We start from the raw sequence: 18,021 nt of genomic DNA on the forward strand, positions 1-18,021 counted from the left end.
GAAGTTAGGGAAAATCTTCTCTGTTGGTTTCCATAATAAGACATAGGTCTCAGCTTCTCCTGAGTGTGCTCTGGTGGTTCTGGACAGACAAAATTTTCAATAATATATATTATTTGTCAGACAGTACATGCATCAGCCCTACTAGGCTGGGTGATACACAGCCACAGTAAAAAACAATCACTGTACTCAAAATAGGTAAGGTAGAAAAGGAGTATGAAAAATGAGGTGCTGTGGCTGGTTCAGTGCAGCAGCATGGAAGCCTTGGTTTCGGTTCCCTCCTTCCTCTCCAAATTCCCCGTCTCAGCCTGAACGACTTGTCAAAGGACATTAAAAGTGATGGGCCCAGAAGCAGCTCTGAGATTTTGGATATCTGTGTTTTGATAGGAGCCCCAGTCCCACACCGGGCTCAAATCCAGCCGCCCTCCATCCTCATGCCTTGCTGGGGGAAAAGAAAAAGGGGAGGAGGGAAGTTCACAAAACCGAGGCACACAGGCTAGAAGGGAATTGCAGCATGTTCCAGCCAGATCCCAAATTGGATTGTCAGGGAGCCAGGAAATCTGTCAAGGCAAACACATCCTGCTTAATGTAGGATCCAGCCTTGGATAACCTGTGCCTCAGTTCCTCATTCATAAAACAGGAAGAATATTCCCTGCTTTACAGAGAGAGAAGGTACGTTAAACATTTTGAAACGATCTGGTCCCACGATAATGGAAGGCAAAGCGATTCCTAAGACTGGCCATCTCCATTTTATGTAAAAAAAAAAAACAGAGACACAAAGGTTGAACAGCTTGCCACGATCACACATGGAGACAGGGGCATAGCCAGAAATTGAATCCGGATCTCTAAAATCACAGTCCAGCACTTTAATCACAAAATACTACTACTTCCTTGAATAAAGTCGGAAACCAGAATACAAAGTATGCATTTATTCTATAACTTCAAAATGTTACCATAAATATCTTAGAAAAAAAATATATCCACTTCAGATATGCTCATCTCAGCCGAGAGTACAGCTTGATGAAACAAAAGGCGTGCATGTCGTTCTGCAGGAGCGCCACCTTTGAACACCTGCTCCTTATGGGTCTGAATAGAAAAAAGGAACTTCTGAATTGGTATAACTTTGCTGTATTTCGTATAAAATATTTGTTTACGTGAATTTCAAGAAAAACTTGTACAACACTGAAAACGTTATTATCAGTGGCTGAACTGGATTGAAAATACAGGTGAGAATTTATACCACCCCAGGAGAGGGAGAAGGTAAGAGCTGTGCTGCTGGCTGAAGGCAAGGAAAGTATTCTTCCTTTTTAACACAATGTTGGGTACCTTCACCTTGCCAGCCAGATCCAGCTTACAAAAACATTTTAAAGTTCCCTCACAGTTACTGCCTTTTCCCTGGAAGCCCCTCAGACATGAGCGGAGAGGTGGCTTTGGGGTGAAGCGCTCAGATGACTCACTTCCTCTTGCTTCCTCTTCCCAAGGGCCCTGTTGCCTCTTTCCCATCTTATAATTACATGGACATTTGTCACACGAAAACATACTTGTCCCCATCATACGGCTGTAGGAGCACCTGTCATGTCATGTGGAAGGCCCCCACTGGGCTCAAAGGAGAGGTGCACTTTGGCTATGTGATGGGAGTGAGGGGCAATACAGGCCCGTAGGGACTACATTGCCTACCCCAGCCTACAGGTTCCTCACCAGCATTTTAACTCTGAGGTGCTACTATAGTTTTAAAGACAGTCTACTTTGTTTGAAAGAACTGTTTTTCCTTCAACACTTTTATTCAATGGACTGAATTTTTAAATTGTTGCTGTTGCCCCAAACTACCTGAATGAACCAAGGGATGGGAGAATGCAGATTGGTGCTGGATGGCTGGTACAGCAGAAATCCCTACCTACAGCAGCAGTGACTTCTGCCATGACTAGAGTGTTTCTTCCCACCTGTTTCTCCTGCTAAGGATTCAGCATATAGGCATTAGCGACTCAGCTCAGAACAGGTACGAGTCAGGGTTTGATAAGACAGGGATTTCTCATAGTTCATTCACACAGTTTCTCAGACAGCCGGGTTCCCCTCCTCAGGGCTCTGGAGGAAGATGTTCACCTCCCAGCATCCGCCCTGAGAAGATGGCAGAAAGGTCCATCAGGGAAAATGGACAGCACTGTAACAGAGCAGCTTCTCTTCAGCTGCGCTTTGCAAGGGCTTAAGTTATAACTACTTCTTTTGTCTTTGCTGTGCCCGCCTCACTTCTCCTAAAGCCTCATCAGATTTTCCAGAAGCCCTGGGGCCAGCAAACATTTAGATATCTTCCACCTCAAGTCCTCTTCAAGGTGGCCCCATTACAGGGACAGAGCCTTAATGAGAACGCCAGCCACAGCTTCAAGTCAGGAAGCTGCACAAGGGGTGAGATCCGATCTTACAGTAAAATTCAAGAGAAAAATGAGCTAGAGTAGGGGACACCTACCTCGTCTTTTAGAATAAAATCATCTTGTAAGAACAGGACATAAAGACATCCTCCACCTAGCGCACCCCAGTTTAAAACCCGGTATTTGGTTTTAAATTTCTATCTTAACATTTGCATGGAAATGTCTCAACTTCATTATCTGAAAGTCAGGGCCTTTTTGTGCACTGGCAAGTCTGACTGCATAACGTGGCATTTGATCTATGGCAATCCTTAATTGTTATATGATTTCTAGAAACCCACAGCAGAGCACATGGCTCACATAAAAATGCCTTGCGAGATGGTATCTACATAGGCAAAGGTTTCTTATCCCTTAATAATTCATTAGGCGTAGTTTAAAGCTAAGATACAATGGTTTTAGGTTTCAGTGCTTCCACCGAAGCATATCTTTCGGGAAGCATTAATGCCAAGAGAAACGGCACCCGGGTGGTTCAACGCGCGGCTGTGCCGGGCGGGCGGCAGAGAGAAAGAGCCCTTTGTTCCCACCCGCTCCTTGGGCTCTCCGCTCTTGCTAGCCGTTAACAATTTCGGCCCACTTTTCCCCCTTTCCTCTTCCCTAGCTTACAATTCAACCTGCACTATTTAACACAAAATATTCAGTAAAAAACCCTAATCAGGTCCTTAAACCAAACCAAACCAGCGCAACTAAATCACGGCATTTTAGATAAAAGATTAGGTGGGAGGAGCAGAGGAAGATGGGAACAACTGTGAGGCATGAAAAGAGTAAAAATGAAACAAAGAGTATCAGAAGGAAGGATAGGAATTTGGGAAAGGCAGACAAAGCCTGGATAAGTAGGAAGAAACAAGAAAATCGAAACACGAGCAGGGATAAAATGAGGCAGAAACCCTCGAAAACTTGATATGTTAAACCCCTGAAGACTCCTCCCTAGAACGCAGAGCTGAACCTGTTTTCCTCAAGTTTCAGCTTTCCTTTCAGTCTCTCCTAGCGAGGATATTCTCCGCTTCACCTTTTAATAGCAGTTCCAAAAAGATTATGACACAGCTTTCCGCTGCTTCCAGTTACACCGCTGATAAAATTGGTACAGCACAGTTTTAGAGGTGTAATGATCCCAAATTAGCTTCGGGCCCAAAAGACACGTCCAGTATTTTTTCCACATAGGAATTTGATTGGGTTTTTTGCACTTCTTTCTTTCTTTTTTTTTTTTTAAACCTGTCTTTCAAAACCACTAAAGGTTGCTTTGTCAAGCAGTCAAAAGCTAGGAAAAGTCAGAAGACAGCTCTGAAACTTTAATTCACTTCCCTTTTTTATGTGTATGTAATAAAGAAATTAAGTAAATACCTTTTTTTTTTTTTTCATTTTATCAATTTGCATTTTTCTTTTTTTGCTTACATCGATATTCATATATATTAATAAAGTCATCCTCGGGGCAGCAGAAAAGGTTGGGAAATATCAAATATGAGGGAAACCAATAGAAAGATGGTGACTTCTTTGCTTAACAGCATGGAGTGAATCAATGTAAAAACTGGGACTAGATTTGCCAGCTCCTCCCCTTGTGCTCACAGCTCACTACTCTTCAACTGCATTCGAAGGCTGTGCGCTTTGAATTGCTGTCAAGTGCTTCACCGTGCATATTTTAGTTTCCTGCCTCTTGTACCAGTCCCCACTTTCTGACCTTGTAAAAGATCAGATAGCTTCCTGATAGCTAACTGTTTTTGCAGAGCAGGTGCGTAACAGTTTTCCAAAGTGAAGTGCTGTAAGACCTTAAGTAGGATTTCAGTGGTTACAAAAATGATTACTTTTTCTGTAATCTGTCACACCAACAACTGTTTTTAATCCTCAATAGTTAGCAATCGATCTTAAGAAAAATATGGAAACCTATGAAAGCCTGACGATGTCGAAACCCTTTAAATTCATTGACATGTTCTGTGCATATAAAAATATAGGAACGTACACCACGTGATATTATTTTTATATACGTAAGACTAATACGTGGAGTACAGATAAGATGGACTGATTAGTGAACACCAGTCACCCACCTCACTGCAGTTACTTAAAGCGCTTAAGGTTTCAAAGCAGGTGAAATTTTCTGAGTAGGCCTTTTAAGAATATTCCTCGCTGGCCTAATTCTGTTCCCATTCAAGCCACTGGGAGTTCAGTGGTCACAAACACTGATCAATAGGCTATTTCTGAAAAACATCCCTGTGCCTTTACAAACTTGCTTTTTCTCTCATTTTTAATTCCTCCATCACCAACGCTGATTTTAAACAGTTAACACAGACGAGGTCCCAGACAGCATTCCTCATTCTGTTAATTGAGCCACTGCAGAATCCATCTCAAGAAATTATACAAGATACGGGAATTCAATCAATACTGACACGTAAAGCAACGATGATGAAACAGAACCGATCTATTTTCATCTTCATAACCGGATCAGTGCGTGAGCCCAGGCAACTAGCAAAAATCACCAAGTGGCCGCTAAAACAGCCAAAATTACACTAACAAATATAGGTTACCTGATCACTCGAAACCAGGATCCTAGTCTCATTTTATCTGACCTTCCAGTTACAATAATATGACATGGGTGAATTTTCAACCGCAGCAGCCGAAGCATTTGACCATTCATTTTCAACCACTCGTCCAGCTCCTACTTGCCCTGTAAACGATGACTGTTCAAACATGATGACTTTGTGGTATTTTGCTTCTCTAAAATATGAAATATGCAAGCAGAAGTTGCTCAAGAAATTTCGATCAAACCAAAACCCACTGTAACACAATGCTACCCTTGTCTGAGACGGCTTCGGCCATTCGGAGAGTTTTCCAATCAAATTAAATATTTTTAGCAAACACGCGGTGGTTGCAGGCAGTGTTTACTGTGTTTACAAATGAAATTCCTACGGAACAAAATTGGTCAGAGTTCATTAAGTAATCTCCAAAAAGTACTTACTGCAGGTTGTGATTCGGGCTGTTTGTTGGACCTGTAAACATAAAACAAATAAGCGTTGTTGACAGGTCTGACTCAAGGACGGCAGCATAAAAAAAAAAAGCCAAGAGCGACCGGAGGCAAACGGTGTCTCTTTAAGGAAGGGTTGCCTCAAGATGCAAACAAAAGCCTCTGGCTTCCTGCACATAATTACATATTGCTATTTTTGAAGCCACAAATAAAAATCACATGCATCTTCTGTCCCTTCAGTCAGCAATTTGAATGGACTTAATTTTTGTCAGAAAACGTCTCCTGCTATAAAAAATAGGCTTTTAAAAAGACAGTGTGTTATCCTGACAACATGATGTCTCAACACATCGCTCACCTCGCACCAAGCCCTATTAAATCCACCTGAGCTTTACTATCAGAGTTTATGATATGGCAAGGGCATGCCCTTAGCCTTTGTCGTAACAGGAACCAGATACGGTGCCTCGCATTTAATGAATCACCACAAACTAAACTGGGGAGTTGACTAGTATTAATCATAAAATTAAAAGGAGTTTTTGGAAAGCGTTTCTCGCTTGTTTTCCCCACCACTTCAGAAACACTTACAAACCAAACGAACAAAAGCCTGGCTCCCGGCCTGAATGCCCGAGCCTCCAAAACGCGGTATCGGTACTTCTTGAACGGTGCGGTGCATCTTCAGCTATCGAATGGCAGAATAGGAAGGCAGGCTTCCCCCGGCAGCACGGACGTCCAAGGTTTCACGGGGACGCCACCCAGAAAACTGCTCCCCGTTCGCCTCCTGTTCAGTTTTTTCCAGGCCGAGGTCAGCAGCAGAATGAAAACCCCCAGCAATGAAACGTTACCTTGGTGTATTTTGTGCTGGCACTTCTTCATAATTTTTTTCTGAGCTATGTATTTACAGACCATTCCATCTGTATTTACTTTCTTTTATTACCAGTAAATGGGTATCAAGTTCAACCGAGAAGCCGCGTGCTGGGGGAGAGGCCCCTGGCAGTGGCTTTATTCCCTTCCTTTCACGCTGAGAATTTTTTTTTTTTTCCAAAAAACGCCAAATTCATTTCTCATTGTGCCCTTGTGAAAGCTAACACCCAGTCTATAAAGCAATCGGAGTAATTATAAAAGCCATGAACTCACCGAGCCTTACAAACAGGACCCCTGTTGCCGTTATGGTCTTCATCCCGTTGGAAGCCACACACTGATAGTACCCCGTGTCGGTGGTGTCGAGATCCTGGATTCGCAAACGCGAACCGTAATCTGTTTTTCTTATGATGATCCGTCTCGGCTCCTGAACCAGCGGGGCATCGTTTTTCAGCCATCTGACGTTTGGAAGGGGATTTCCTGCTACCTTGCAATGGAGGATTGCTGTTTGCCCCTGGACCACGGTGATGTTGTTTACCGGCTCCAAAAAGGTCAGGAAGTAACCTGAAAGGGTAAAAGGTCAGAAAAGATTAAACTTCAGCTGGGCTGTGATAAGGCACTGCCCAAAGGCACATTTTTATGAGCGGATCTTGGTTTCGGAAACCCTTTGAGTTTTCTTTCAAACATACACTGCGAAGAAATACAATTTGTTCTCCTAGCTCTAGAATAGCATCGCACTCCAATTTGTCTTTCATGATTGACATCAGGCTTACCTGCAGTCAGGTACGTACACACATCATGCAGTATAATAATATAAAGTATGAATTAATACCTTTACAATTCTACCTGCCTTCACGGGCACCTGTTCCTGAGTAACAGTGACTTCTTCCAGCCAGTTTGTAAGTATTTTGGGAAACAGTTTATGCCATCATAGAAAAACTCACTCTTGTTCTGTACAAAGAGTAATCCTAGTTGCAAGTAGAGTAGGATATCATTACAATTTTACCACTTAATCTTCCTGCACAGGCACGTGCTTGTCCTACAAATTACAAAAATTGCAAAAGGTGCTTTTAAATACTATTGATTTGCCTTGCCAGATATTCATCTGATGAGAGAACCTTAAAATGACCCTGATTTGGACAGGTTTGTCCTGCAAGTCAATTTTAAAGTTCATATACAAATTGACAGAAAGGATGTCTTAATTGCATAAGTAACTTGGGATACAGATGGTACTTTCAATCAATTATAGCCTGCCATATTTTACAGCAAGTGCCAAGACAATGCTAAATTGGACAAAGAAAGGACTGTATGGATATTGAGTAATCAGGTTTCACGGGTTTTAGTTTTACACATGGGAGCCAAAAGCTACTAATTTGTGAGCTGTAGAAAGCTAAAGGCTTGTCAAAAAACATGCATGCTGTATTGGTGATCTCAAGTGGTTAAAAAGGAATTATAAATGGAAGAACACCGTCAAAAACTCAGCAAGCAAAATTTTTTTTATCAGTTGCTGTTTTAAAATTTAATTTGGTGTTAGAAGCCTTGCAACTGACTCTCATCCAACGTCAAAAGCTTGAAAACATACAGTCCTATTGAAATAATAACGAGATAGTCAAAACAATTAAGAATAGCATCCAGCTGTCATGCTCATAGGTTTGCTTGGATGAATGTACACTAACTAGGCACAGAGCGTTAAGCATAGTTTACATTACTCTGCATTTTTATGTCAGCTGGATCCAAAAATGCAAAACGCTACCAAAACATTACAAGTGGTAAGGCTTTGATGCACGCCCACACGTGCCACTTCCCATCAGGTAGACTATTTGGCAGTTGTTTAACTAGGAAACAGCATTTTATTATGCTAGAGTCCAGCACCAGAAATGTAATGGTCAACTTTCTCAGTCTAATTGCTGAAATACTTGGAGAAAATTGATGCTCGGCTTTGATCTGTGCTTGACCTGACCATGAACATCAATTCCTCTGTAACGGCTAGGTACAGCACGGCAGAGCAAGTAGTAGAAGAAACATGAGAATACAGTGAACTGGGAAAATCCCATTTTGCTGGAAATTTGGGTCTTGCTGGGCACTACCCTGTTGTCTACAAGTGGCCTTTCAAAAGAAATCCTGCTTTGATGGACAACAGGGAAATATACTGCAGGCAAGGGTAAATTTAGTATGCACACAGAAAATGAAGTAAAAACAAAATACTTATAAAATAGCCATATGACATTGCAAATTTACAGGGAGAATATTTTGTTGTCCTCTTTTCTCATAAAAGAAATTAGTTTGCATGTAACTTCACCTCAGTTTTCCCTGCTGTTATCCTACACATCTTTAGTGGAATTTAAAACCTTTTGACAGAACACAAAAGACATTTATTTGTCAGAGACCTTCAACTCCGGGTAAAAGAAAAAAACGGAGAAAGAGTACCCCAATGTCTTCTGAAATGACATGCTTAGTTGTTGTGGTTTACAGTCACCTTTTACAGCCGCAGAATTAGAATTGGTAAGATGACATTCTTGTAGGTAACACAAAATCAGCAAATTACCTTGTTGTTACATGGAACAGAAATAATTTACTAAAGCTTATTTATTTAAGCTAATAATTTACATACATCAGCATTTCTATTAGAAAGCATGACCTGTCCTACCGCAAAGTGGAAAAGGAATTTCCTTAACTATTTCACCCATAACTCGTTATTTAAGGAAAAAAAAAAAAGAAAGAAAGAAACGCCCACTTTTTCATGATCTGTAGTTTATTCCCAAATGGCGCAGTCGAGGCATGGAGTAGGGCCAGGAAGAGAAGAGGAAGATAGCTGAAAATAGCTATTAAATTTACTTATCAGGACCAAGTAATGTCATTAATTCAAGATCAAACCCCATGTTAAGCCTCGGTGTTATTCCAATTAAACTAGAGTTACTGTAGGAAGTAATTTGGTCCACAGCTTTGAAGCAAACCAAAATATTTCAGATGAATTCATGAATCAGATCCTGTTAATAACTAGAATGAAACTCTTATCGCAGAAAGCAATGCCAAAGGTTTATGGCCAAATTCAGACCCAGTGTGATTAGATGCACTTCCCTTGGAGTCAGTGTAACTGAATCCATTTCCTGCAGGTCAGAATTTGGCTTCGGTTCATTACTTCTCCTGCCAATTTTTACAGGCATTTTCTGCAGTGTTTTAAATTACCCTGTTATTACAAATTGAGTAATAAATATTGCAACCCGCTGAACTTTGAAGCACTGGTGTTTTCTTCAAAGCTGGGCAGAGAAGTTCAGAAACGTTAGCGCGACGCGCTACCTATCCTCCGCCTGGGTCAATACCCCCAAGTGCCCCGGCTTTATTTGGGACTTTCATTTCCTCTTGGAGAAATGATACCCAAGTCTGGTGTTTATGTACTTACTAAATCTGAAGCAACTGCAGGACAGAGCGGCCAGCTATTTGTTAAGCTGCCCTGTTATTTGGAGTCCACTTTAGATAACCCATAATTGCAAATCTTTCAAACAAAGTGGAAAATTTAACCGACTGTATTCTTAAGAATGTTTTCCTTACTTAATTTCTGTGGTGCTAATGAGCAGTTACTTTTTATGATGTATGGCACACCACAAACACTGTGCGGATTCCAGTTTGATGCAATGATTTGGGGTAAGAACAAACTGGTTCCTACCCTGAATTGGGCACCTCAAGAATACCCAACAACACGCAAAGCAAACTTCTGCAATGAATCTCTCTCTCTCTCTCTCTCAATAAACATCCATTTGGCCAGACACGGAGGAGAATGAAATATTAAAGCGCTAAAACTTGTTTGAGAGAGTCCTGCGTTTTGTACCAAACAACTGGATTTTTTTTTTAAAACTGGCACAGATTTATTAGTCTGCTTTAATACAGACTTAACTAGGAAGCACAGAATAAATACTCTCTTTAAAATGGTTTGGGCTCACTCTGTTCCAACAGTATTACTAAACTTGTAAATGTCATATTACAAACAATTATACTGCCTTTGGGATACGGATATTCAAATAGATTTGTTTTCAATCTGAGAGTATAACGGGCAGCAGTATTCTCTGTCACGCAATAATTATTGTTATAGACTACTTTCAAGAGTGGCCTTTGTTCCACGGCTCCCTGAAGCAAGGGCAAACGCTTCCGTTGCCTTCAGTGGTCTTTGGCTTGGTCATCTGTAGGCTTGAAGTATTTCAAAGGGAAAAGCCCTCTGATGGATGTTTCTGCATTTGCTGCGGGCAGAGATGCTCTAAATTAAATTTCTCTTCTGTTATGGTTTCCAACATAGTTTACAACCGATCCTAACAGTTTGTTTTGCTTGAACAGAGTAAAGACCGTTCTGTCAAGATGTTATGAAAAGATAATACAACTTAATCTATATATTATGTTATAGTATGACACCCTAATGTACCCTAGGAATAAAAGTAGTTGAAGGAAATAACTGACATTGACGTTGGCAAAACTCTTTCATACTTTGAAGTGCCTTTGTTAGCTTGCCAATCCTTCATGTTTTCAAATGGAATAAATTTGATATAAATATATCAAACAGAATCCCACAGCAAATTCAGATTAAGAGGAAAGGACCATTTTGTGTGTTTTGGCAAGAATATGAAAGTAAACTTCTCCCACACGCGATAAGAACGTCAAATTATTGTCATACGCTCAAGTACAGGTATTAGGCTAAAAATATGAAGGACGCAACTATCACTTTGTCCCCACACGCATATTATTTTTCTTAGTTTTATTTATATTATTCTGGCACTTAGAAGGCCAAGTTATAAGCTCAAACCGTCTGTGCTAAGCATAGCATAAACACAACACAAAATGATTGTTCTTGTTCCTGTTATTTTAAGATCTTAGCTGTGATTTACAAGTTGGATCTGTCCTCTAAAAAAAAAATTCTTTTTTAATCTCGTCAGCTACTTTGAATCAAATTAATTCTGGTTTATCTGATTTTGCTTTGAGTTTTGATTTCTAGTCTTCTTTTTGTTCCTTTTTGCCATTACTGATTTTAAAAATAAATATGTATTAGTGATTTTCAAAACAGCTTGAAGATAATCTCCTTGAATATGTTCATAGAATTTATTAAAAACTTGTAATTCTCTTTATCTGGGAACTTCTAAATCATTCATGACTATTAGCGTCTCATGAGGTGGGAAAATATCATCAACCTTATTTTCCAAAAGTGGAAATTAAAGCAAGAACTGCTTCTGTGACTTGCCAAATTTACACATAGACTAAGTGGTAAATTTGTAGGACACCGTTCCAAGTTACATGTCTTCCCACGTTCCTGCCCAGCTACAGGAATGAGACAATTGTGCCTTTTTGTGGAAGAGTTGATTCCCTTTTCTTCCTGCACCACATAAGGGAAACAAACATACGAAATGTCTAATTTTTGAGAAAGGGATGGAAAATTTGAGTCTAAAATTGCTGGATGCTTGAAAATACAATCTCTTCTGAGGAAGCAATAATAATAATTACACTTGTATTTTATCATCTTTTAAGAGCACATCTTTCTAGATAAGAAGTATATCTATTTAAATAATTTAATCCAAAAAAATCCATAAACCCCTCTGTTCAAGATTACAGAACATATCACAGCTTGCAACACTGTTAGCTTTAAATGTTAAAAATTTTAAACTCAGCTGCTTAAAAAGAAGGAAATACTTTTCGTCTGCATAACTGCATAAAATCCGGAGCATTTTTAGAATCATCTGTCAAAACTTTCCAAGTATTTTGATACAACGTTCAAAATCATTAAAAAACAAAAAACATACATTACCATTTGTTTAAAAAACAATGTGGTATTTTCATTTCCTCAGCCCCTTGCTTTTCCTTTCTTTTCTCCCTCCTTGTTCCTTTTCATTTTTTTACCTTCACATAACCCTTTCTTCACATTCTCAGATATCAATAAAAGAACATGAGATCTCTCACTCCAGTTTTCTCAAATGACAAAGTTCAGTAAGGGCATTTTTTTCAGGTTAATGAAATTTCATTTCCAATAAAAAAGATTTTTTTTTTTTGGAAACCATTTTAAGTAGCTCAAGTAATGATATTTCCATCAGGAAACAATTCAATCATTTCCTATAAGAAGACTTTTTTTTTTTTTTGCTAATAAGTACAAAAAATCCTACACACAGAGAGAAAATACCTTAGCCTATGGAATGGCAGAATATTAACATATTTAATATTAATCTTACCAGGGCAAGGAATGGCTTCTTACAAATACAGTAACAACTATAAAATATTCACACAACTGACTGGTAGAATATAAAGAATATCAAAGCATGCCACAGTGTTCTGGGTTTACAGAAGAATCAAATGCAATCGTAAGAGGAAACAAAGGTAAAAGCTGTTAAAATTCAAAGCATTCTTTCTAGAGCAATACTGCTTTAAGTACAAGAGTTTAGGAGGCATGGGTCAAACCATCACGTCTTAGCTCCTGCCTGGAGTGCAGTAAAGTGACTCTTTCCACAAATAAACCGTTTCTGGCAAAACATTGAGAGACGCCATCCTAATAAGGAGGGGAGAAAGATATCAAAGGCTCCTGATTTCTTGCATAGCCCCTCTTCCTAAACACTACTTATTCCCAAGTCTTCACCCTTCTCCCTCTGTATTGAACCACCACATGAAGATGAGCAATCTGCAGCCACACGTTGGAGCCAGGCTGGCAGATGGAAGGGAAGCTGGCAGCCCTCCCAAAGTACATGGGAGCAGTTAAGGAAACTGCACTGAACTACATATCGCCACATGGTGTTTCCAGATGAAGCGATACCTTTATAGCGTAATTTAATCACCTTATTTGCACCCGGTCTTCCATACTATATGTGATCTCAATGTATAAAAATGCAGCCACAAGCATGTAAAATAAAGTGATTTGGGTCACATGCACTTAAAACAAGCAGCTGGACACTTCAGATGTACTTTGGAACAAATTACAGCCAATTGAGGTATGAAGCAGAATTACTATTGAAACATTGTCACAATCTGAGCATGGTCTGCCATAATCTCCAAAACTAGTGTAGGCAGTGGCATTAGCTCTCTCTTACTTGCAGAAAGAAATTTATTTTTGAGCAATATTTTCCTGTATTTAAAGGACTGAGCATCTTTCCTAGGCCAGGCTTCTAACTCTACTGGTCTTGCTTTCTGAGCTCACAGTGGAGATTGTGAACACAGAGTTACTCTCTGTCCTAGGCTGCTGCCCATTTAGGGACAGATCTTGGGGGGGCACGACTGCGCGGTTGGGGCGTGCACTGTCCTTAGAGTCACCAGGTGTGCAGATGAAACCTATGGAATGTATACAAATGACTCCTGACATGTAACCTCATTTCAAATCAAAGTAACAAAGATAGTCCAGTCATAAGTGGGTTTTATCTTAAGTGCTTTTCTTGACCAGGAAAAGAACCCTGTAACTAGAAAAACGTAGTATGTTGAGCAAGAGCTCAACATCTTGATTTAGTCAAAACCAGAAGAGAGAGAGAGAGAGAGAGAGAGAGGGGGAGGGAGGGAGAGAGAGAGAGAGAGATGAAAAGACAGAGCCTTTCCAAGGGAGCTAGAGTTCCTGGACAGACTAGTGGAGAAGCCACACACTGAAGGTCAGAGGCTTGAAGCATCTTGTCTCCCAGAGCATCTCACCTCATCTGAACATCTCAGCTGCTGCAAGTTGCCCTTAGTCACGCATTTCTGTAACCATTAAAGTGTATTGCTCCAACACATCTGCCACCAGACATCATTGCTGATGCAAGATTTTACTGGCAGCTCATCCATGCATGAAGAGTCAGTATTCTACCCTTTAATACCTTCCTTGGGCATGTTTTAAGAGTATGAAATTGTGAGCGGTGAATTCCTCTGCAATGTTCTATGTAACACTGTGCACACCAGCAGTACTCATTACCAAAAAAACCAGCTGGCTTCCAGTTGTGACACAGCTGACATCTCTTTAGCTTGTGATGTCTCCAGAGAGGAGCAGGGAGCTGACACGGTCCCATCTCAGAGCAGGTAGGAAGAGACTTTTTAGGAACCAGGGAGAGTTTGTTGCAACACAGAAAGCCACTAACAGTCACTGCATTGAGATCAAGATTTGAGGAAAGGACCACCTTTGCAAGGATTCACTCGTCTGGGAGGAGATTTGTTTTCAAATCTCTTTATTTTTATTCCAGCATATCCGGTAGACCTGAGTTCTTCTACAACAAAAGTTCATTGCTGTGTGTTGGTTCCTAGCGAGCAGGAGGAAGGAAAGAAGCATGACGTAAGAAGCTGTAGGACTCTGTAAGGGTCTCATGGTATGCACAAAGTCTGAAATAGAACTATGTAATGATTCTTACAACAAAACCTTCATGCAAAAGTGGTATGATATAGAAACTCACAGGTTAAGATTCAAACCAAAGAAATAACAAATATGAACCAAAGGATTTTTGCTTACTTGCAGAATTTTGTAGCCCCAAAAGCCAGAGTGGAGCAAAATGAGACCATTTCTAGACCATGCATGCTGGAAACGAGCAAGTGATTCTATAGCAATGAGTCATATAAGAACAAGGGTCTCTTTTTTTTTCTGAAGGAAATACAAAATCCTTATGATGTAGAAATGTTCGAGATGTGATTAATCACTTCCTCAGACAGGTATTGCCTGTGGCTCCACATAAAAAAAGGAAATAACTGTAACTCCTTTCTGGGCAAGAATTTTACCAAGCAGTGTCACACAAAAAATCATTTTCTTTCATGTCTGCAGTCTTAAAAGTCCAGACATAACAAAAGAGCAAAATGGGATTAACTTGCCAAGTAAACAAGCCTGTTGGACACAGTTACAGATTAAACGTGGACCCTTTTCCATCAGAAGTAGTGGGTACTTGAGTGCAGAGTGGATAAAACAGCTATAGTATGCAATGCTGCTGACAGAAACGACTGTGTTATTTAAATTTATTCCCATAACAGAGGACAACAGTTTAAAACAATCTGTGAGCTTCACGAACGGGGAGAGGGTTGGGAAGAGGAGTGCAATGAGTCTTCTTCCCACATGGCAGGGACCCAGCATCCCACAGCAACAACCACTAGGAACCAAGTTCGAGATATGCAAAAGTAAACATGCCATTTTTTTTAATCCATGCTATTTTTTCTCTCTAATTAAGGATAGAAAGTAATGGAAAATTAATGTAAGGTTCTGAACACTCTTCTAATAGGCATAGCTGAGGTAGCAGTCCAACCAGCTTTAAGGTGAAGTACAATAAAATGGATTACATTATATGGGATACTACGAGAGCAGCAACTGTATTCCAAAATCTTCTCAAAATTTTACGTTCTTCTGAAAGAGAAACTCCAAGAGAAAAGTCTGGCCAGCATCGCAGAGCTTTTTAGGCCTCAACATATTCTCATCTTGCTGAGACAGCTAATGATAAGGCAGAAAGCAGGTCAAGTTCTTCATGCTAACGAAACTATCTGTCATTTTTGCTAAGTATAAGGGGTGACTTTCCTATGACAGTACATCCATACTAAAAAAAATCTGTATTACAATTAAGAAAACTAAAAACTAATTTTGGATTTCTTCTGTCTCACATATGTTTCTCAGGTAAAACACTGAAATTCTTCTACTTTAGGAAGTTGCACCATTTAACTGGAATCACAGTTTGCAGTGAAGATGCACATTCGCTAATGAGAAAACTTACAGAACCAAGAATAGAAATTGGACCTATGGTTCAAGTGTGACAAAGTATAACATAATTCATGCTAACCAACAACTTACTAGAAATTTTGGCATTACAGTGTGCTTTTAAAAAATCGCTGACACTCAGAGCGACTTAAAAAGTAAGCATTCTTGTGTTGTCATGGGTTAGATTTAATTATCTAAAACAAAGATAGATATACCGATTCTTTACATTTATACACAGATACCAAATGTGGTACTGTAAAAAAATCAAATTCTTTTCACGGCAGCCACCGCAGAGACAGTATGGCAAGTAATAACAACAGCCCTCTCTATTGGGTCAATCATCTACTGCCTCTGCCTAAGCTTTAAGAACATGCTTAAAAATTAAGTTTTATAGACTCCTGAAACCTAGTTAATATCCCTGCTTAGAGTCAAGAGTATGAAGTCACGTGAGACTATCTTTCTTGCAGACACTTATTCACAGGTAAATCAAATAAATGTATAGTAATAGGATTTTGCTGGTGCTTTCCAAAGGATGTTTACACTTAAAAAAAAAAAAAAAGAGTATGCGAACTCTTAATTTTATTATGCGAACTTAATTTTACCTTTGGGTGTTGGAACTGGTCTCTCAAGTCCATCCACTTGACCTAAGGGGTCATTTGAATCTGGAATTTCCATTTCACCTAGGAAGGAAAAAAACTGTTGAATTTAGGTGTTAGGTCTTTCTCCTCTTTAACAGAATTAAGATGGAGAGTTGTGCGACTCATTTGGTCCAAATCCTGGTCCCACCTACTAACAAGGAGATCCGGATTTATCCACTGCAGATTAGAAAACTTCTCAGTAATTTAGTTCTGTGGAACAACCTGTGCTTGGCGGACAGCATTATAAAATACATTCCAGTTCTCACCTAAATAAAATTCACAGTTTTACAAAGAATTCAAAAATTTCCTGAAGCAGCAGTGGCCCCGCAACCTAAGCAGCTCCAGAACCTTCCTGACAATCGCCAAGTACAAAAGGGCATAAATATACTATTGAACTTACATTACAGTACTTCAAATTCTTTTTTCACAGGTTAGACCCGTCATCTCTGCTGGTTTTCTTATCCTATGCTGAGCTACACTTCTAAACAACATATCCCACAAATGTAAGCTTAACAATCTAATATTTCTCCCTGATGATTTTACCACTTTTGCATAAACTGAACTATACTGAACTCATGACCATCACCCGAAGCATTCCTAACAGTGATGAAATAAATTTCTTTTTGCTTGTCCTGCTTAGTTGTATCTAAAATATCTCAGCACAAACTACAAACAGTGTTTGCTAGCTCGCAGTTCCTGCAGAGCCAGCAGAGAACACTTACAGGGTCCTCTGCTTTTGCAGGTCCTACAGAAACTGGACTAATTATAAACTCCGGGTTTGCCTGGCCCTTCTTCCTTTTAAAAATACCATTCTATGAGCAATAGAGCTCAATTTATAAATCAGATAAAGTTACAGGCTTGCTTTTACTGAAACAACTTCTCAAATGACATCGCCTGTATTTTTGTATCCTCAGTAATTTGTACTCGCTGTCCTGCAGCAGCAATTGCTTGTGGGTGCAGATAGCAAGATTTAGACATCCAAGTCCCTGCTTGCTTCAGCAAATCACTAAGACACAGCATGCAAATCTAAGGTCGGCAGGATTCCCGAAGTGACAAATCTGAAACTCATTTAGGCAGGTGTGTTCATGGCGATATTTTTGTGCAAACTGGAACTAAATAAAAGGTTCTCACTCTTCTTGTTGTGCCCGTTCCCCTTCCTTCGGAGTAAATAAACCCTTCGACGACGTTCTGACTCAAAGTCACAGCAGTGACACACAGGTAGCCCCATCTCTATCTTGCCCCCCAAAACGTTAAAGAAGAAAATAATTGAGACTGTCATTTTTCTTCCTGTTATACTTGTACCCATTATTTGAGAACAGAAGGCTTAGACAATTTGCCTTCAAGTTTACCAGGTGAAACACTGGAAGCAGAGACATCCTCTACTGTGCGGTGGGTCTGAAGTTATTCTGTGACATTACTGCCACCTTGTCATTACCCCATCTCTCCCTTCTTCTCCCAGTGTTTGAGGCTACCAGCCCCACACTATTGATGTCAAATGAGAGTGAGCTCGTTCCCAGC

At 39.9% G+C, this 18,021-nt stretch overlaps 1 protein-coding gene across 5 annotated transcripts in view; it reads right to left on the reverse strand.

Moving 5' to 3' along the window:
- LOC104150279 (tyrosine-protein kinase transmembrane receptor ROR2) overlaps nucleotides 1–18,021 on the reverse strand; it is a 151,910-nt gene that overhangs the window by 30,943 nt on the left and 102,946 nt on the right. For all 5 annotated transcript variants that reach the window (XM_068928297.1, XM_068928301.1, XM_068928300.1 and 2 more), the window contains exons 2-4: nucleotides 16,468–16,545; nucleotides 6,499–6,786; nucleotides 5,362–5,392 (exon numbers count right to left, since the gene is read on the reverse strand). In XM_068928297.1, the coding sequence (XP_068784398.1) occupies nucleotides 5,362–5,392; nucleotides 6,499–6,786; nucleotides 16,468–16,545 (397 nt within the window). The remainder of the gene's footprint in view (nucleotides 1–5,361; nucleotides 5,393–6,498; nucleotides 6,787–16,467; nucleotides 16,546–18,021) is intronic.

Source organism: Struthio camelus, chromosome Z, assembly GCF_040807025.1.
Source record: "Struthio camelus isolate bStrCam1 chromosome Z, bStrCam1.hap1, whole genome shotgun sequence".
NCBI lineage: Eukaryota > Metazoa > Chordata > Aves > Struthioniformes > Struthionidae > Struthio > Struthio camelus.